The sequence below is a fragment of the Anopheles gambiae genome, chromosome 3 (genome assembly GCF_943734735.2).
Source record: "Anopheles gambiae chromosome 3, idAnoGambNW_F1_1, whole genome shotgun sequence".
NCBI classification, from domain to species: Eukaryota; Metazoa; Arthropoda; class Insecta; order Diptera; family Culicidae; genus Anopheles; species Anopheles gambiae.
Genome location: NC_064602.1, coordinates 41,727,697 through 41,748,159, shown reverse-complemented (window position 1 = coordinate 41,748,159; position 20,463 = coordinate 41,727,697). Strand labels below are relative to the sequence as shown.

Below are 20,463 nucleotides of genomic sequence, written 5' to 3'. Positions count from 1 at the left end.
ACCTGATGCTTCCACTGCATTTATGTTCATTTTTCACGGCCACATTTCGGCTATCAAATAACCCTGCATACCGGCATACCGGCCCCGCCGCTGCTCGAATCAAAAATATGCTGCTATGCTATGCGTTCCCTTTCTTCCCTCGCCCTTCTACTTCTTCTTCTTCGCCAACTGTCAACATTGGGTATGGTGATGGGCGCAACACCAATTGCTGGAACGTTGAATCCAAACACACTTGACACTGAAACCGACATCAAAATTCCATAAGGCTATGCTTTGTAAAACTATCACCGAGCTACATCCCGATCCTGGCGCCATGCAACCTGCGGAGCAAAGGGACACTGGCGCAAGGCAAGTTGAGCAAATATAAATCCATTTCCCCTAGTGGAAGAAACACTTCCTTACGTTTGGCTTCTTTTTTCCTCTTTCTCTCGTTTTTCAAACGTTTGATGTTTCTTGTCGTTGTCGGTGTCGTTGTTGGTCGTTGTGTGTGTGTGTGTTTTTTCCCATCTATTTTCCTTTTTTTTAAACTCCCTTTCCGGCTTTTTGCTGTGCTGCCTGTGAGCCTGTACACACCCCGTTGTGGCGTATCTGTGTGATCGGCTTGCGAAACATACGATAGCCCTGATTTTGCTCGCTGTCCATTGTTGCTTCAACTGCCTTTTACTGTTTTTTGCTCTTCAGACCCATCCACTTGACCGTACGTGTACCATACCCATCCTGTTCGCCGTCTGTATGTGTGTCATTATTTGTCAATGTTGACGATCATAAATAAAAAAAATGTACATAAATCACCGGTGCATCAGTGCAATACTTGTGCATTATTATGCTGGTCTGTGTCAAATTGTCGTTTCTTCTGGGTCGACAAGCTTTCTGTGTCGTGCTTTTCTCGATTCAAATTGCAATTACTGTCATTGATGGCGATACACTTTCCCTATGGTTGCCCCAACGGTAGCAATCAAACCGTAGGAATTTGTGAAATCTATTCTGTTCACAAAGGCGAACCTATGTTGTCATGACCCTTGAAAGCCTTATTGAATACAAGGAAAGATCAATGAACAAGCTCAATTGATCATTCATCACATGAAATCAAATTGATAAATAAATAGGACATCTAAGTGAGTTTTCATGTTGTTTTCCACATTATAACTTAGCATTGTAACGGAAGCAAGCCACAAAATGGATCGATTCAGAGTAAACTCAGCAACACAATCAATTAATTGTTCTTCTCTCATACACTGGTTCCTTTTAAATATAATCGTTTCGCATGGCACTTTTTTGCTACCATCAATTTCTTGTCCTTTCCAACTATTATCAATTAAACTATTTGATTGGAAAACTCTTTACGTTGTTGTGTTTTGTTTAATTCCACTTCGTTTCGCTACCCTCAAACTCATTCTCACTTTGGTTTAAACGCTGTCCGATGCACGTAACCCTTGATACAAACGAACAAACCCAACCACCGTCAACACCAATTTGCCAGTTCGTAACTGAAGCTGCAGCGAAACATGTATGGCCACTAATTTGCCTAACTGCACGAAAAAGGGCATCCCGGTGCAAACGTTCGATTTAAAACGCAACTATCTTAAAAATTCCATCGACCCAGTCGATATCGATTTGGGCTAAATGCCAATGGACTATTTCAAATGGACACGATTTTGAAGGTATCACTGTGTTTTTTTTTTGTTCACGAGAAACTAAAATAAAAATAAACTCCCCTTTCGTTTGCCCGACCGCGCAGTTTTATTTACGAACGGCACAAAAACTGGTGATTCCACGGTGTTGCCTCTTTCGTTGTTTTATTGTTTTCTATATTAATATTTTTTGTTTTCTCTCCACATTTCATCTCTTAACGAATTTTCCTCACACTCTAATACTTCTCTTTCTCTCTTTTCCTTCTTTCCGTAACACCTTCTGGGACTTTCTTCTGTATTCTTTGTGTTGTGTTATTGCTTTGGTTTACCTTTTATTTTACCTTTTTTGTCTAAATTCTAAAAAAAAATATATCACCCTTCGAACTGCATGCACTACTACAGTTGCACTTATTATGCCAGCAAATTATAAACCACACGTTGAAATACTAATGTGATACTGCCATCCGTATATCCGTTGCATTGCAAGCCTCACGAGCCTGTTATTCTTAATTCAGCCACCGATTTGAATTGATAAAACCAAAAACTAGATAAACAATAAATATATAGAAAAAATTATTGAAACCATAAGATCTCAACGTATATATAAAAAAAAAACAAGAAAAACAACCACAAAAAAACTCTGATGCAATAATATTTAACGTAATGAGCGCAGAAACAAACCCAAAGCTATTATGAAGTGACGAGTTAAACTAAATAAAGCTAAACCAAACATGAAAGCAATCACCACCGTAAAGTACAAACTAAAATGTTCAGAAAAAAATCCTAAATGTTAAACTATTAAATAGTAAACTTTTATGCAATGTATCAATGTGTGTAATTGTATCATCAACTAAAGCAATACGTTGCACCGTAAAATAGGACGATAAAAGTATGTTTCTTTTAAATAATACAAATAAACGTAAATAAAACACACGCATTAAACGGTACACAATTCACAAAGTCAACGAACGTTATTAATACCAATATCTAATAAGCTTGTTGCAAAAGATGAAAGGTGAATGTAAATATGAAAATGATTATCTGTTATTTTTGTGCATTTCGGTTTTTTGTTCTTTTTTTTCCTTTTTCTTCTCTTTGATCTCTTTTTTACCATTCGCTTGTTTACTACCTATCTGTAAAAATTCACGCTACCCCTACGTCCCGTTCCTTCCCATTATTAGGTGTTTTATGCAAACCAGACTAAAGCTCTTCGGGCGACATTGTGTTTCTGAAGTGTAGGCACGTGTAAGAGTGTGTGTGTGTGTATGAGTGACACAAAATGAAAGGTAGACATGATTTTTCCACCTCCATCATAATACAGGGTAATCCAGGGGGACGCCGAATACGATTTCGAGGACAAACCGATGTGCCAATGATGTGTTTTTATGTGTTTAATGTTTAGTTCACACGTTGCATTCTTGTGTTGCATTCGCTTTGCCGGAACTGTTGTTGTTTACAAGAGAAAGGGAGTGAGAGAAGACACGTTTTGTGCGACATTTTTCATACCTTTCGAAACTTGTTTTTTTTCTGCCTGTCTTTTCCTGATCGCATTTTTTCGCCTTTAGCTTTTACCGTCTTCTTCCACTTTTTCTTGCTAAAACCGTTTTTGCTCTGTCAAATCTATATTTTCTTTGATCGTAATTGTAGTGTCTCAAGCACTGCGCTACTCCATTTTCTGCACATCATTCCATCTTCTCCTTAGAATCATTTCGACTTTTTAAAAGCGCATTTCGTAGACGTTAATTTCCTTTAGGGAAACAATTCCTGTTCAGTTTATCATGGCTTTCCATATGCTTCAATTGGATTATCGGTTGGTAGCGAATAGTCACAAACTTTGACTTTTTATATCTTGTTTATTTCCGGGTCCTTTTACGACATCAAACCATGAAAAGAGACCCAACATAAACGAGGCAGTCTCTGTTGACGCGTTTTGGTTCTTGTGATGGAACAGATTTCGTCTTTTAAAACCTAACAATTTTTATTATGTCACGCTTGTCTGTTCTCCTTGAATGGGTGTGTGTGTTTATGCTTTTTGTTAATTTTTGCAAAGATCTGTACGCGTGTTAATATGTGTTGTTTTGTTCTCCTCTGTTCTGCACTGATAAACACAACATAACTCAACGATGTCTTATTATTTTCCATCTCTCCATTTCTCATCCACGATCAATTAACTCGACCCCACCCTAAATGGCTGTCGCAACTGCAGTTCTGGGTGCTTCTGGTGAGATACTGTTGGAGAAAATTTTGGAAGAGGACAGCAGCTACGGCGACGCGGACTACTACTCCCGGAACGTGGGGCAATCGCCTCCCGGTGCAGATAACGATAAACGACTTCTGCTGGGCAACGGGCATACTGGCGCCATACACATGACCGACATCTAAAAGCGGAGTAAAAGAGCGAGAGCGAGCGAGCAGGTGGCACGTGTGCAGCGTTGCGTATCGGTAGGCTGACGCGAATTGTGATGACGATTTTTGTAGTTTTGGTAGAGCTTTTTGCTGGTGGGTTTGAGGGGATTGGGGAGGTGTAATGAGAGAGGGAAATTAAAATGGAATCCCTCAGCGAAATAAAAACACACTGTTTACATCTTTTTCTGTCATTACGTTCGGATTTTGTGGAATGATCTTCAAATGTTACAGAACTTGTAGGTGATAGTACAAGTAAAATGTAGTTTTTTTTATTTCAAATCTTCAAAAACATAACTGCTAAAAAAATAATCACTAAAGTTGATCCCAGGCTGCCCAGAAAATGACCATCCTATCCATTTTTATTTATGGAGAGAACCGAAATCAACTAAGCACTATTAAGGCAAGCCAGAATCTCGTTTAATACGTAGAAACGGGGGAAGATAAATCTTGTCCACTGCTTCCCGTTTTTATCCCTCCTGCCGGGCGCCATAAAATAATCGATGATGAAGTGTGGGTGCGCTCAGTAAAGTATAAGAAGGAACGTACGAACCAGCCAACATAAAAAAAACATAGTCAACCAGTTGATTGATTGACATCCGCTCGAATCAAATTAAATTCCCACTGAGATTAATCACCACGTGATCATCATCATGATCGGGAGAGCGGGATAAGGGAAAATCACAACCAGACAGTGTGGAGAAAGCAGGGAAAGCTCATGAACGCATTAACGCACCGTACGCGTAACACACAGTAAGCGCAATAAAAAACAAATCCCGATAAACAACCATCATCATATCGCGCATTTCGCCCAATATGCTTCAGACGCGCTCAGTAAGCTTTTTGGCCTTTATTTTCGTGCGGCTTGACGGATTCGGCCTCGTTTGGCAAGTTAACTAAATGTTTAGCAGGAACAAAAAGAGAAACTACTAAAGCTTCATACATATATATTCGGCTAATCACGACAGATGTTTCTATTTTACACAAACGAAAGTCTCATATTGTACGAAAAACACGGAAAAATATTTACGACACAGAGTGTGAGTGTGTGTATGTATAAGTGCTGATTTTTAACACTCATCGTAAGAACATTGATGTTGTAAGCAAGACTGGGTCAAGAGGTATTGAAAGGTTAAAATATGTCTCCATTAATCGTATACATGAATGTGAATGGCGTTTAGTACCTTTTTGATGTTGTGCATGTATTTTATTTACATTTCATCTACCATTTACCATCACAGCACGTGGAACAGTGACAGAGGTGTGCGATACTGCAGAACAGTAATGCGATCAAACATAAATCTACTTGTTAACACAACAACGGGAACGATTTAAGGATATGGCGTAAGCCAACGTGTAACGCTGAGAATAATGAGGGAGAAAGAATTGTAATTAAATATGATAACATGATAACGCCACTTCTATACTTGCTATATGCGATAGGATAGGAAAGCTACTGAAAAGTTACCAACACAGGATCATCGATAGAAGTAAAACAGTGCTGCGTGAACACGCTCTTGGCTCATCAGCGCTCATACCAACCTTTCTTTTTTCTACAATATTTAGTACGATCATCAATAGATGTAAACAGAACCTGGTGCGCTTAATAATCAGTCTTCTGTTTCATTTCTACGTGCAGCACAGCAACAGTAGTAGAAACAAGCATTTGCCTTACCGGCTCAACGTCTCTTTGCGTATCAGCAAACTTACAGTACCACATGCATTTAACAAATTCGCAGTTAAGTAGTAAATGGCTTCATGGGCTACATACTTGCGACAAAACAAAACAAAAAAAAACGATCGATAATTAGTTAAGAAAAGGAAAATAATAGACATTTTTCTCTGAACGCTGATGGAACACAACTGTACACCAAAGAAACGCGTTTCGGGCAGCATTTCCTATACCAATACCGCAAACAATCAGCAAGAAGAGGCGGATAGTTAGTGAAATGTGACAAAAAACAAACAAACAAATATACTCCACACACTGTAACTGTGTACAATGATTGCTCGGTGTAGTTCGGTTTCGATTTTTGGTTTTATTTTTTGCTTCGACAAGCTCGAGTAATCATTTTACTGCCAAGTAATAAAAGGGTAAACGCGCAACACACCTGTCTCCTGGGTGAGTTTGAAGGTACTATTCATCGTTTATGGGGCAAAACCCGGGAACGGATAAAAGTTTGGTTGGTAATGAACACATTCTCGGAAAACATATTTTCTCTTTCCCGGAACAATACGCTTACGTGAAACTTTTGTGGCAAAAGGGGGAAACAAATCAAAGAAATTGTGACAGAAAATTAAGGGAGAGATTCCGAAAATAGCTTAAGATTGATGTGTCTTTATAGAGTTTGTATGATTTCGCCTATTAATCTTCATTTTTAGTACTGAAGCGTGTGACTGATCGAAGCGTAAACATAACTGAAACTCAATTAGATCCCTACACAATAAACATCAACTTCACGTTTCATCAATTACCCCGGGGTGATGGGTAAAAATTAATTCTTACAAAATACATTTACGCTCCCTTGCCCTTCTTCACGCCATCTTGAATTAATTTCCATTTGCGCACTTCAAAATAATTCCCGAAACACGTGCTAATTGGTGCCCATAGTTCCATGACCTTATAGTTTGCGACTCAGCACTACTTGTACCCCGTTCGAGTTGTTTATCGTTTTAACAGGAGTGCACAACACAGAAACCCATTCAGGCGTGTTTGATCTCTGTCAGGAAAAATTGGATTGTGCTGGAAAATTTTACCGCCCCAGCTCGGCTCAGCATTTGTATAATCAACATCAGCTGACGCAGAAGGCAAATGTTTGCACGAGTCCCACGATAAGGGACTCATCCTTTCCACCACTATTAACAAACACACATACACACACCCACGTACACACTATCGAAGAAACCTCTTTGATACAGTCATGTGGTAAATAGTTGGCGGGTGATTACTTTGCAAGATTCAAGCCATACTTCACGACCTGGTTACGTCCCAGCTAGTGAAGATGTTGCGCATTATCTTCATCCAGCGCTCGTCTATCAGCTCTCGCCCTCGTCTTTGACGATAGACGGTAGCATATAAAATATATATATAAACGTTTCGAGACAAGCTTACCGGCAAGCTCGTGAATTTCGCGAATTTGTGGTTTTCTATTCACACACGCTTGCCTTTGTGTGTGAAACTGTGTGGATTGTCGACCATAGAGGAACAGGGTACAGGTTGTTAAAAACGTTGTCTAAGTTTTACCTCCCACCAAGGAATCATTTACAACTCATAACGCTTCATATGCGTGTCATATGGCGAAGCGGTAATAAATAACAAATGTGGTACCTACATTGACAGTGCTTCATTTTACACGGCAAACGTAAAATCGCAATCAAAGTGTTGAAAATATGTCTTCGGAACATTAAAGTTTAATGAAAAAGGGTGAAAAGCGTGAGCGTAGGGAATACAGTGGAAATACCAAGGAAATTAATGTTTAGTTATTGTGATTATTTTTCATTTAATTATAAACATTGCAAAAAAATGAAGAACAGAATTTCAACACAAGGGATAAAAAAAAACATTTAAAAAAAATCACCAAATAGTGAAAAGAATACAAAAGAAGAGATGAAATCGAATCGAATTTGTCACGAGAGAGCAAAGGATAACACATTCAAATGTAACACACTTTCATGAAATACAAGTGAACAAATGAATGTGTATTGTGTGATCACTAACGAGAATCTCCAGAAATTATTCCATATCCCGAGACACATCCTGTGCACCATTGATCATGACCTGAAAGATAGCGAAAACCGAAGAATCCGTTGTCACAAAAACTTGAACAGCAGTTAAAGAGAGTATCTGCTACCTTAAATTCGAAAGGATACTTTTCGTTTAACAAAGAAAGTACTAGAGATGTGTTTTGTTTCTATCACACTGTTAGGTATCGAAAATGTTGGATGTTTTTTAGCGTCGTTACTATGGAAGAGATATTTTTTAAAAGGAAAGGTAAACACAAAATCTGTCATGTCTCCTGAAAGAGATGAACAAATGCAGAAACCGGACGTGGATACGTATGGCAGCAAGGTAGAAGGCAAGAGGTAGATCGCCATGCGCAGGATGGAAGCAACATTTGCTCCACAAACGTGTTGCGCATCGGTATGAATCAATACACCTAAAACACATGATATATACTCCGACCAATTTATAGCTAAGATCTATTTTCAATCTTTTTCTATAAGCATGTTTAAAGTGAACGATCGTCGTCACTTTGTACGCGATCGTTCAATCGTATGCGGAAGCGTAGAAACGTAGCGCAAAACAGAACAAAAGGGAAAACATGTTCCACAGTCTCAATAATACACACAAACAGATAGAACTTCTAGCACACACACACACACCAGATCACTAGTCACGGCAAAAAAAGTCCCCCAACCCAAGTTAGTGGTTTTCTACGGTTAACTCGTAACGACAACGACGTGCTAGAATTACACACATAAAACTTACCGTGCGAATAATAAGTTCGTATGGTATATTTTGATGCACAAATAAATCGCTATTATGATCACTGTAAACGTTCAGTAGCTAAAAAAACAAGTACGACATTTCCCTAAAGATCGACAAGCAAAGTTTGATGGTGGTGAAGTGTTAATTAAAAGAAATTGAATAGGAATTGCACACACACACGCACGGATGGATAAAGAAAAGGCAAAACGAAAAGATACATAATGCATAACGCTAAGTATTAAGGCTAGGCTGAAACTATCTTCCGAATCAAACGTTCTTTTTTTACAATTGTGTCACGATAATCTATTGCAAACGGCTGTACACTGTATGATGTTAGCAGAAAAATTGCATGTAAATCAATTTTGCACAAGCGTTTGATGTGAAGTGATTCCTTCGAAATTATTGGTTCACTTTTTTGTGTATGTTAAGTTTTGCAACAGCAAAATACCATCTTCTGTGTTATTTAGTTCTATCTGTCGTCTAAAAGTTAATGAAATTATTTCGAGATCTAAAAAGACATTGCTAACATTAACAATAGCACCATAACAGTATATAATATAATGAGAAAAGTTGGTGGAATGTTTAAAAAAAAAAGCAAGAACATGGCATGTTCAGGCCCTAGTTCGTACATACATAAATCGGTATTGCCTTTCGATAGTCGGTTTTGTATAAACATTCATATTTAAGATATTGCAAATCTGTTACCCGATAGAATAGTAGGACGAACGAGAAGATAATTCACCATAGTCTGTCAATACACCGTATAATCCCCTCCGTTAATCAATAAATCAAACTGACGAATTTATGTTGCCAATACCTTATACGACATTTGTTTCTACAACACACGCAGTCATACACCATTTTCGAATTGAATCTTTCGCTTGTATAAGATGCCAAAATAAGTAAACAGATAAAAAAGAAGAGGAATAAAAATCATGTGTATCGCATTTTAGTGCCATGCACGGACAGGTTCACTTAAATAACATCTGCATCTGGGTAAGGGAAATTGCGCTACAATTTACTGTAAACTATAATTTATAATGCTATTGAGCGGGATTTTTAAACGATTAAAAATCTAATGCTAAAAACGGTTATATTTTAAAACCGAAACCGTATCTGATTTCGCTAACTAAACACGTGACTGCATTGTAAATGTGATCAAACGGTAGTAATCATACTTCGGAATGGAATGGACGATTCCCAGTCCGAATGGCAAGCCACTAGGTACGTGATGGTGTAACATGTAACTAACGCACGCATACAAATACATTCATTTTACACATTTATTACAATTACGGAAATGAGGTAAGGGAAGAGAGGAAAAATTACTATCTATCGACACCTCGTCGAACCTGACAGAGGCTGTGGGGAAGAATGACCGGAGTAACACAAACTAAGAGCGAATGTCGTTCGAATAAAACATACAATCTGAATCATAATACTTCACGTTTGATGAGCACGTTTAATCTTGGAAAGCGGGCGAGATTATTGGAGAGTATCTTCCAAACAAAAAACAACAAAATAAAACAAAAAATCGCACCAGTATCAAGAACAGCAAACGGTGGAACGGTATTAACGATAAGTGAACTAAAGAATATTACCGTACTTGGACGTGGGAGCACCTTAATTACAGTGGTAATGTGTAGGATAAACTTCTCAGTACAGTACAGCAACAGCAACCACACTAATAACATCAAATTTCCATTGCTATATGCTTTATTTAAGGGCAAACAAACAAAACACAAACCCAAAACAAAACAAACGTTAAACTATAAGAATGCAAGCATTAAGCATAAGAAAGCGTATTACATTTGACTTGAAAGCTTCAGTGACAGAGAGCAACAAAAAGATGCAACAAACGGTCAAAAATAGAGGGTGTTGAATAACAGAGAGAGAGAGAGAAAAAGCAAGCAAGCGATTGAGCATCAACGTTTAGTCAATACGAAGAAAAACACCTATACATTGAACTAAATGAAGTGAGAAATAAATCGAATATTCTGAAAATCTTACATCGTGTGTTTGTGAATGATGCATTTGCTTTCAATTTCATGTTTTATTTCACTGTTTTAAAAGATTGTTCCTTACCAATCCCTATTCTATATCATAGCAGAAGCTGACTCATCGCGTTGGCGAACATTCTTTGCTTCTGGTAGCCGTTTCGAGGCGTAACTTTTTGTTGCCCCGCTTTATCGCCTTCTGTTCCATTTCCTCAAAGTGACTGATAAACATGGCTTTTAGGGCGGGATAGAACTTACACAATGTTGGCAAATCGTCCAGCGTTACTTCCATGTTGTCGAAGGCAATGCCCAGATCGGTGCCCAGGCCCGTCTGCTGTTGATCTGGCCGGAGGCGGGGAATTTTGGCGTACCGCTGGCTAAAGTGTGTTAGCAGCGTGTATCGTGCATTCATTTTACGGCCCTGTTCGATCGCCTGCGACAGTGTACTGTGCATTTTGATGCGTGCCTCCGCTGCTAGTTCATCCTCCATCGTTGCCTCGTGTATGAGCACGGTCGAATCACGGCCCAGCTCGATCAGGCTTTCGCAAGGCATCGTGTCGCCACTGTACGTGATTTTTACATCTCCTTCGATGTTCGTTTCCGGGTGCGTTCCAAGCGATGCCACTTTCAACGCGACCCCGAACGAATGGGGACAGTGGCGAACGCGACAGGTGGCAATCTCCTTGATGCCCATTGCTAGCAGCTTTTCATCTTGTAGAGGATTTTCCAACTAAAAGCAAATGTCGTTAGGTTGATTTACATGTGCACACTACGAATTATTAGCTTACCAGATCAGCATTCTTTACAAGCACATAGTCTTTGTGGATGGTTTCGAACCGACAATCGTACAGCCTCAGCCAGTAGGAAATTTGCTCCGGTGCCACCAGGGTTAAGCGTTCACAGTTATCACCCAACAGCTTCTTGCGAGCTTGTAGCAGACCAATCAAACCTGAAAGTTAAATGAATTGATACAATTTTTAGTATTTCACAATAGCAATTTGTAAAAATTTAGAAATGTATGTTCATACCTAGATGATGATCTGCATGTAGGTGAGAAATGTAGACCGTTTTTATCGATCGCAAGATTTCTTCTGCTTGCTCTTTCCCAAAAACTCGCCATATCTGCCCCACGGTTCCTTCGCCACAGTCCAACAGTATCGATGATTGTTTGCTAAAACGCGTAAAAATGCATCAATTTTACCAAATGCGAACGATACATGCAACTGCTGATCAAAAGTGTATGCAAAAGTAAATCTTACCTAGTCAAGATCAAAATAGCACTAACGTTTCGCGTTTTGTTCGGAATCGATGATCCGGTGCCGAGAAAAATTAAGCGTGGAAACTGTTCTGCCCTAACCGCGGCAGACCTTCGGGCGGTGTGTTGTGCGAGTTGTTGCTTCAATTCAGCAAGTGCCTCTTTAAAGTCCGGTAACAGCTCCAGTTCATTAAGGTACTCCTGCGGATTCAAGGATGCCTCCAGCGTTCTAGAGTAATATTAAAACGGATGTTGGCATAAACAATGGTATAATTAATTTGGTCTCATTTCTTACCTATCGATGCCTTTCGGTGGTCGAATGTGCATGTAACTCAGCGAAGACGATCGCACCAAATCTGTGTCGTTTGCTGGAGGATCCGCATACTGATTGTTTTCCTCTCTGCGTTGAAATAGAAAGAATTGTAATAATGGCGACAGCTTTCGTTCACATTGTCATATACCTTAGAAGCGGGAAGATTTGTCCATCCAGTTGGTTCAAGTGATACTGTATCCGGTGTGCCGCAATGTACCCGGAAAAGCTATTCACCTCGTTCAGCGCAATATGCCTGGTGCTGGCGGAAAACCGGTCCATAAACTGTCGATACTCATCACAGCGCATCACATCGAGCGGACTGAAGTGCACCACGAATATGGCCTGATCGGATTCTTCCGCCGCTGTTTGCTGATACTTCTCAAACAGTTCCGCCTTTGCCACGAAATCGTCCATGTACTCCCGGCTGGGAATGTCGATGAACATGAACACCGGACCGGGATCATCGGGCGCCCGCACCTCACACGATCTCACAACGCGACCATCGGGAAGCGTAACATCGTTGCCATTTTTCAGCTGTCCCAACAGAGGCCCGGGCGGAACACCCAGCTCCACACACTTCTCTAACGATAGCTGCCCATGGCGTGGTTTCAGCTTGCAGATGTAAGCCATTACCGAACTTTCCTCCCGCTTTGTCCAGTTGGTCGATTGAACGGTTTTAGCAGCATCCGATTGGGGCTTTTGAAGTGTTTCCCGTTTTCTCTCGTACGCATAGTAATCCGTATCGTCAACGGTGGCTTCATCCTGGTTTTGGTCTTCGTCGGATCCGGCTTCCCTGGCACCGCTGGCCGGTTGCCGATTGATCACGACGTAGCGAAGCGTCATAACATGGTCCTCGTACACATCCCCCGTCGCATACTCGGACGCTTCCACTTTCATGTCCTTCAGTATGACGAACCGTCGCATCGCTTTGAACAGCTCGTCCAGCCCGGGCGGTCCGTGAAGCGACACGGCCGGTACACCGACGTCTTGCATCGTCAAGCAGATGCCTGGCAGGCCGCCGATCCGTTCCCAGTTGGTTCGTGTCATGAAAATGTTTTCCAAACAGGACAGCTTCGTTTTATGCTCGTACGCCAGCCTTTGCGTACCTTCGCCACAGTTGAACAGGTAGCGGGTTTGGTCCGTAAACAGATACACCGAGGCCGGTGTGCCCGGTGCACCGCATCCCAACACCTGCAGGTTCACGATGCCGGGTGAAACTTTCGACACCTTTTGCTTCAGCTTCAAACGTTGCTTCTGTGCCTCGGCAATGTGTTTCGGATCGAGCGGCATTTTGCTGAGCAGCTTGTTCAATTTCTTATGCGCAGAGTTCCAGCGTACAGACACTTTTGATCTAACTACATTAGAGTTTACCAATCTGCTGATTGTATACATATATTGTGGACTGGTGCTCACCGTGCTCACAACCGAAACGAAAACTTAACAACGTGCAACGTGCAGAAATCATATGGTTTGGTAGCAGCTTCCCTGACCAATCTTGACAGGTGTTTGTTTACATCAAAAGCCGGCACATCGATGAGCATGTTTTTTTAAACAAAAAGCAAATCTTTCAACTGTTTTCAATAGACATCCATATGAACTGAAAAAACGATATTTAAGAGGACTTTTTCGATTGAAAATCAAATTATTCCTACCTGGATCTATTTTTCATTACCGGCATTTTCAAAACCCTTGCTTGATATATTATGAAGTTAGTAAATTTTCTTGACACATTTGAAACATATTTTCCTATCTTAATTGTTTAAATGTTGTTTGAAGTTATATTAAATACCTCTGCTATTATTTATTTTAAAATAAATAAAATGAAGTTAATTAAATTGCCATATAACATATTTCAAATAATTCTGATGATTTATAAAGACATGGTTGTCAGTTGTGATGTTCTTAGGGGCGACCCGCTGTGTTGTAGCGCAAACTCTGGGTAGCCATTTTGTCCTCCGAGAAAGGTAGCCATTTTTCATCGGTCTAGCTCGCGTCGTGAAGTTCGGTCACGTAGCTCCGCATATTGTTTGATTGCAGGCGCTTTACATATTAGGCAGATTAATTAAAGTGTTTTAAAACGTTATTACTCGCTTGTGGATAAGTGGCAACTCGGGGAATCCATCAAAATGAGTGGATACGCACGTCCGCCTCCGAGAATAGATGGAATGATTTCACTGAAGGTAAGAGACCATTATCTTTTTTTTCCATGCATTGCTTTATCTCGTGTACGGCATAAATGACCTCGGTAGTTCCTATCTGCTGCATGAAGGCGATTAAAAGTTATCCGAGATTAAACTGTTGGTGGGTCGTGTTTCCCTCAACGGCTCTAAGCTAGAAAGCCACGTCCACGGGAACGCTGGCTAATGCGTAGTAGGGAGAAAGTTGGACATGCCATACCGAGAACTGGTATAACATCCCTCCATATTGTAGCATATGTTGCAGATGAACTGGAAACCATTGCAGGAATGAATCCTGTGTGTGTGTACTTATGCCTGCGTTTGTTTTTCAGGTCGACAACTTAACCTACCGCACAACACCGGATGATTTGAGACGGGTGTTTGAACGTTGCGGAGAAGTCGGAGATATTTACATTCCCCGCGATCGACACACGCGTGAAAGCCGTGGCTTTGCCTTCGTCCGGTAAGTTGGTGTGATTCGGCGTAATGGAATCGTTCAAGGTTATGTTCAACATGCATTCTTTCCCGCCCCTTTGCATTAGATTCTATGACAAGCGTGATGCCGAAGACGCACTAGACGCCATGGACGGACGCATGTTGGACGGTAGGGAGCTCCGCGTCCAAATGGCTCGTTACGGGCGGCCAACTTCTCCACAGCGTCGCGGAAACCGATACAACGGTCGTGAACGGGGACGCTCCCGTGAACGCCACCGTCGCCGCTCTCGGTCTCGCAGTCCCGAGCATCGGCGCCGTTCGTACTCTCGCTCTAAGTCCCGTACACCGCGCTCCCGATCGGGCAGTAAATCATCTCGCGGCAAGGATTCCCGCTCTCGCAGCCCTGCCGAACGTGGACACTACTAGTGAGACGATGTGTAAATTTTATTAAGGTATGTTACCGTTTAAAATTTTTACATTTGACAAGATTTGCAGATTAATATTAATTGCATTTCTCATGCTCGTTTCAGATCATCCATCTACAATCGTTGTGAGATGGGAATATTTTTTTGATTCTGACGACACACGTCCACTGGATAGGAACCAGGTAACACATTGAAGCCCATTATTTGTTTGTTTCCCTCTTACCTGTCCCTTCGCGAACTCAATTCGTTGGTCTACGTTTTTGTATTGGTATAAGTACCCTGCACAGTGGTTTGCTACACATGCGAACCACATCTGATATAGCCGTAGTGTAGCGTACGTATGGCTTCGTTGAAATTCATGACCAACTGAGAACCTCTCAAACCTTCCTGATGTATTCGTAACCCAATTTCCCTTCAGAATTTCGGCCATCATACCAAAGCCTCACTTTCTTTAAAAAAAAACAAAACGAACGCTCATTCTCAGTGCGGTGTTGAATGTAGGAACGCTACGGTTGAAGTTGGGAAACTTTTACATAAGTCGTTCTGAATCGGATTGCCACGGCCGTATGTGGTTCCGCCTCAAACGGGCATATGATGCATCGGAATACGTCCGATTGCTGGAAGATCTTCTTCTCGCGGTTTAAATCTTCACTAAAACAGTTTCGCTTTATGTTTTATGTTTTTATTTTTCGTTCGTATTAGTAACAACGACCCGAACATATTCGGTACGCTTTTTTCGCGCTGACACACTTGTGTGCAGCCTTTTTTGAGCCCTTGCTTTTTGTTCTGTTTGTTTGATTCAATTTATACTAATCGATGTCGAACGCGCACGGTTGCAATGGCCGCGCGAACAATACACCCAACACAGTATCAATCTGTTTAGCCCACCAGTACCGTTAGCTCGTACTAAATGAACTACCTGTTTCACCATATAGGGCAACTTGCGGGTTTGCAGCTGCTGCCTCCCAGCGCAGAATTGCCCCATCCGGTAACTGCTTTCCATTCCTGAGTGTCTTCTGCAAAACGCTGTCGCCTTTTTGCATCTAGTTTTCGCTGGGCAAGACAAGACACACACATTCTCTCTCTCTCTGTCTGATAGAGTGGAGCGGAAAGGCGAACGTGCGTGTGGATGAAGGAGGAGAGGCAGCGAACGCGGAGAACGTTGCTGCGAGATCAATCTGCCGCCAGTCAGTGTCCCGTTCGTCACCGCGTTCTGCTGTGAGCCAGTTTGAGCGAGGGGATATGTATGCAGGCAGGTGTTGCGGCGTAGATGTTGATCCTTGAGCTGCAACCCTTCACGAACCGAATGCTTGCCGTGCTGTGGTGGCGTTAAGGAGTATCGGGGTTATTCCGTACCCGGCGGCCGGTAAAATGGTGATGCAGCGCGCTGGTGATGCTGGAGAAGTGGCCCGGCGTCCAGACGATCGTCCGCTACTTGCCCGTGGGAACGTTAGGAAAAAAGAGACAAAAGTTCCGAATCATCCATCCGCTTCGACAGCAGGTAGATCTTGTTCGGATAGAAGAGCGAAGGCGGAGTGTGGTCCATTTGCAGGCAGGCGGTTTCCGGTTTATCCTGTCCCGGTGCTGCCTCAATGCTCTCGGATCGCTGCTTTTATCGGCCGCCGAATGGAGAAGCGATAGGCGGAAGAAGACGTGGCATGTGTGTCGTCGGCTTCTGTTCCGGCCGCGGGTTTCCGGTTTCGGTGCGATGCTGGAGGGGACCGCTGCTGCATCTGGGTGGCGTTGGCGGTGTTCTAGATGCTGCTGCTGCTGGTCCTGAACTGGCGTGAGAAGACTGTTGGTGTGCTTGTGCTCCGTCCGTCCAGAAAATCCGTCCTGTTTCGTCTGTGGCGAACGTGATTTCTTCGTGTTCTGCGTGTCTTTCTTCTCTTCTTCTTTTCTTCCAGCTGAAGTAGTGTGTGTGTGTGTGTGGATGTGTGGATGTGTGTGTATGACTATCCTTTTCCTCAATTTCCAAGAATCCCTTACTTCTACTCTCTAGTAGATGCTGTTATTGTGTTACTTTTAGTTTTGTTTTTTTTATTGTTTCGCCACTGCTTATCTCTTTCTGTACGTTTGTACATCTCTGTAACATAACACTACAATGTTGGATCCCGCTTTCGAGGTTCCAAACGACAAGCATGCACACACACGTTAACACTTACACATAACTATATTGTACCATAGAGCTTTTAACAGTGTTACCTTACATGTCTGTCCCGTCTTGCGGTGTTGGAGATGCCCCTCCAAATACGGAGAAGCTTCACCTAAACTGATTAGTAACGACGGATCTGGACCGAGACGTGTATATGTTTGCCGTTTGCTGATATCTTCTTTAAGAACTTGCACGGCAACGCGATCAAATACGGCTGGGTGAGGATGGAGATCATTGCATGGAAAACCGCATCGAGCCACGGCTGTGTGTGTGTGTGTGTTGGCGATTCTTTGGAGCTCACACTTCTGCTGGTTGCGCGAGCTGATAAAAGCAGCACAAGAGAGGAAAGCCTGCTAGTTTTGGGGGCCTTTAGAGTAAAGTATGGGCAGACGACAACGCCGCTGTAGCAGTGTAAAAGCAGCAGCAGTAGCAGCGACAGTAGCAGATCATAAGCACGATCGCATTTTGTAGCATCTCGAGCAGCTGTGCGAGCGACCGTGTAGGAAACGGCCTAACGTGTTAGGCACAACTAAACTCGACGTACAAGATCTTTGAAGATCGAAGCAGAGAGGGGTAATGCACGCACCAGCGGCGACGCGATTCCTACACAACACACTTCGGTGGAGAGCACACAACAAACAGCAATGTGTCTCTGAACAATAGTTGTACTGTTGTTGTGCTCTTGTTTTCATCGGTTCGTGCCGCCATCAGTAACTGCACGGGCAGCTCTATATTGCGTGACACATCGTGTATAAGCTGTTTATACTGCGGCACAGCTACTGATTTCCAGCGCAGAGCAGAAGAAGGTGGTTGGATAGCAGAGAAAGGAGATGGAATTGGATGGAGGGTGATGAACAGATCAAAACGCGTTTTCAACGAGCCACTCGTGAAAACAGTCACGTCCTGCTGGACAGGCTGGCCGGCGGTTAAGTTCTGGACATTATTTCGGATGTTACATTTTTCTCTTCGTTTAGCTGTACAATTACTTCTTATCTTCCCCCTGTTCGGCGTGTCGACGAGCAATGCTGAATGAACCAGTTAGAACAATTCCCAACAGTATGCAGTTTTATGTTTTTGCAGATTGAACACACAACTAATACAAATAATTGACAACCGCGCAACAATCAACATGAGAGACACAACGTTATCCGCGTACACGAGAGTGTGTGTGTACCATTCCCAACTCTTCGACCGACGGAAGCGCTCTTCATTTCTGCTTGGAACAACAGGATACGACCATTTAACAACACACACTCACTGGGGACAATGCGTGTAACTAACTTCGTAAGGTTGGGTGCGTATAATAGGGAATAGTACTGTAATAAGAGCGAATTTGGTTTGAATCTTGCGTGTTTGCGTAAAAACAGAAAAAAAGAATTAAATGAGTGAATTGCGGTACACCACTGCAGAGTGTGCAGAAGGAGCTAACGTTTCAATTTCAATCGTTTTGCATCGTTCTCTCAAGTATCAATTGTACGCATAGTTGAATTGCATACCAACTAAGATAGGAGAGCGAGTATCTTCGTCGTGACAAAAGTGAAGCGAAATCAACACAGTTCGGCGGTGTAATACTAGTTAAATTCCACGGCATTTTCGTACACCTGTATTCCCTTCCCTCGGTGGCCACTCATCAACGTCGGCTGGAGCTGTGTTTTACTTACTTTCTTTAGCAACATTATTACACATTATCAGAAAACTGTAGCAGCGCATGCAAGCAAGCAGAGAAAACGGTCACGGTAAGTGCAGAATATGTATTGTTTGGTGGCCGCCCTGGGAATGGAATGGTGTTTTAATATACTTACGTTTTTGTAAATTTCCATCAGCTTTATGTCTTTCAATATAGTTCTTGATAACAAGAAGCAACAGCAGAGAGAGAGGGAGAGATCATATTTAAGCAGTAAATTCGTACAGATTGTACCTTACAAAGCCAGCGGCAGACGGCTGCTTTTATATTTTCTAGGGGCTGCGGGAATGTGTGCTTATGGCTTTTATAAACACACACATACACTCGGTTCAAAGCAAGAATTGTGCACTGTTTTATAATTCAAAGCAACTAACGAAGGCAAAAACACTCGTGCCAATGGTTTTGAAGATATCGGCCGATAAAAAGGGGAACTTTACTGTACTTTTTCGCGTATATATTTCACAATCCATAAGTTCTGAGAATTGCTCTTAGAACAGAAACGGTTGTGTTTAGTCCGCAAAATGTACGATGATTCAAGGACACCCATGGCGGTTAGGGTTAGTTTTTCAGAAGTAAAGCTCTAATTATGATTTAAAAAGACGCGATTGGCGACGAGTAAAGATTTTCGAAAATAAAACGCTTTCATTTTCAATCCGCTCTGTTATCTGTAGTAGTGCTAATTGTAGCGGTTCACATTGAGTTGTGCCCTGAGCACGACACCCTATGTGGCCAGGTATATATAAAATGATCAAATAAAGATAAACGACAACTCTATTGCACACGTGTTAATTTTTTACTTTCAACATCAAAGCTGACATAATTGCAAGATAAATTTCGTACATCGAACTTCTGCTGCTGCGTCGTCGAGTTTTAATAATTGAAGAAATTTCCATCCCCGGACTGGCGCGAATAGCCAGGATTCGTCAACGGTGTGTGCGGTCCGGTATTCATCAATTTGACACTGTTCGGCGAAGCCTTCTCCTTCAGCCCACCGATAAGGAGTGGATGCTTGAGTGGGATGATTTTTTCCGGACTCAAATCACGTGTGTTGCGGAGCCGACGGAACGTGTTCCGGCCCAGCGTTTCTTCCTGCAGCACAACGTCATTCTTGCCGAGAAACAGATCGTCCGAGTGGTTGTACTGGGCGGCTAGCGTAATATCGAGAGAATCTACTGGTATTTGGCTGGAAATGTTAACAATTTCCTTTTTAAATTGGCTTTCTCAACTGGCAGAGTTACGACCACAAGGAGGCATAACATACCCATGGTTAGCGAAGTGAGCTGCACGCCTTGCCGAACTCAGCGTTTGGTGGTAGAACACACGTTCATTAGGTGGCAACGAATCGGACCATCGTTTTGAGGGCTGTGTTTCCGGTGGTACTGGTAGCGGCTTCCGGTAGACTCCTTCGCCTTCGATGCAGGGAATGTGTTCTTCGTTTCGTTCGCGCTTTATTGGTGTTTTCGGTTGTTTCTGCACCATTGCCTTTTAACGTAGAGGAA

At 42.1% G+C, this 20,463-nt stretch overlaps 4 protein-coding genes across 9 annotated transcripts in view; 2 read left to right on the top strand and 2 right to left on the bottom strand.

Moving 5' to 3' along the window:
• LOC4578025 (uncharacterized) overlaps positions 1–6,040 on the top strand; it is a 31,809-nt gene extending 25,769 nt beyond the window's left edge. The window contains exons 6-7 of one of the 3 annotated variants that reach the window (XR_009766421.1): positions 266–348; positions 3,838–3,978. Coding sequence is in view for 1 of the 3 variants with exons in the window: in XM_061660574.1 (XP_061516558.1) it covers positions 3,838–4,013 (176 nt within the window). In the remaining 2 variants the exon portion in view is untranslated. Of the gene's footprint in view, positions 1–265; positions 349–2,033; positions 2,647–3,837 lie in introns of all 3 variants that reach the window. The other 2 variants (XR_009766420.1, XM_061660574.1) reach the window with 2 other exon arrangements.
• Positions 6,041–7,603: 1,563 nt separating this feature from the next.
• LOC1279151 (ribonuclease Z, mitochondrial) lies at positions 7,604–13,600 on the bottom strand. The gene is made up of 6 exons (XM_318827.5): positions 12,237–13,600; positions 12,071–12,175; positions 11,780–12,004; positions 11,549–11,691; positions 11,309–11,469; positions 7,604–11,250 (listed from the first exon to the last, which is right to left on the bottom strand). Exons 1-6 carry the CDS (start codon positions 13,478–13,480, stop codon positions 10,642–10,644), a joined length of 2,487 nt encoding a protein of 828 aa, XP_318827.5. The 5' UTR covers positions 13,481–13,600; the 3' UTR covers positions 7,604–10,641.
• Positions 13,601–13,982: 382 nt separating this feature from the next.
• LOC1279150 (serine/arginine-rich splicing factor 2) lies at positions 13,983–19,738 on the top strand. 4 transcript variants are annotated; one of them, XR_009766108.1, is made up of 5 exons: positions 13,983–14,268; positions 14,598–14,728; positions 14,808–15,152; positions 15,231–15,307; positions 18,361–19,738. XR_009766108.1 is itself a non-coding variant. In XM_061657979.1 (4 exons), exons 1-3 carry the CDS (start codon positions 14,215–14,217, stop codon positions 15,124–15,126), a joined length of 504 nt encoding a protein of 167 aa, XP_061513963.1. In that variant the 5' UTR covers positions 14,014–14,214; the 3' UTR covers positions 15,127–15,152; positions 15,231–19,738. The 4 variants fall into 4 exon arrangements, 1 of the variants encoding a protein (XP_061513963.1); XR_009766109.1 differs by having other exon boundaries at positions 13,989–14,268; positions 16,061–19,738; XR_009766110.1 differs by having other exon boundaries at positions 14,014–14,268; positions 18,345–19,738.
• LOC3292056 (cilia- and flagella-associated protein 276) lies at positions 17,155–20,448 on the bottom strand. Its single transcript, XM_553588.2, has 2 exons — positions 20,226–20,448; positions 17,155–20,147 (listed from the first exon to the last, which is right to left on the bottom strand). The coding sequence occupies exons 1-2, from the start codon at positions 20,441–20,443 to the stop codon at positions 19,835–19,837; spliced, it is 531 nt and encodes a 176-aa protein (XP_553588.2). The 5' UTR covers positions 20,444–20,448; the 3' UTR covers positions 17,155–19,834.
• Between the last annotated feature and the right edge of the window lie 15 nt (positions 20,449–20,463).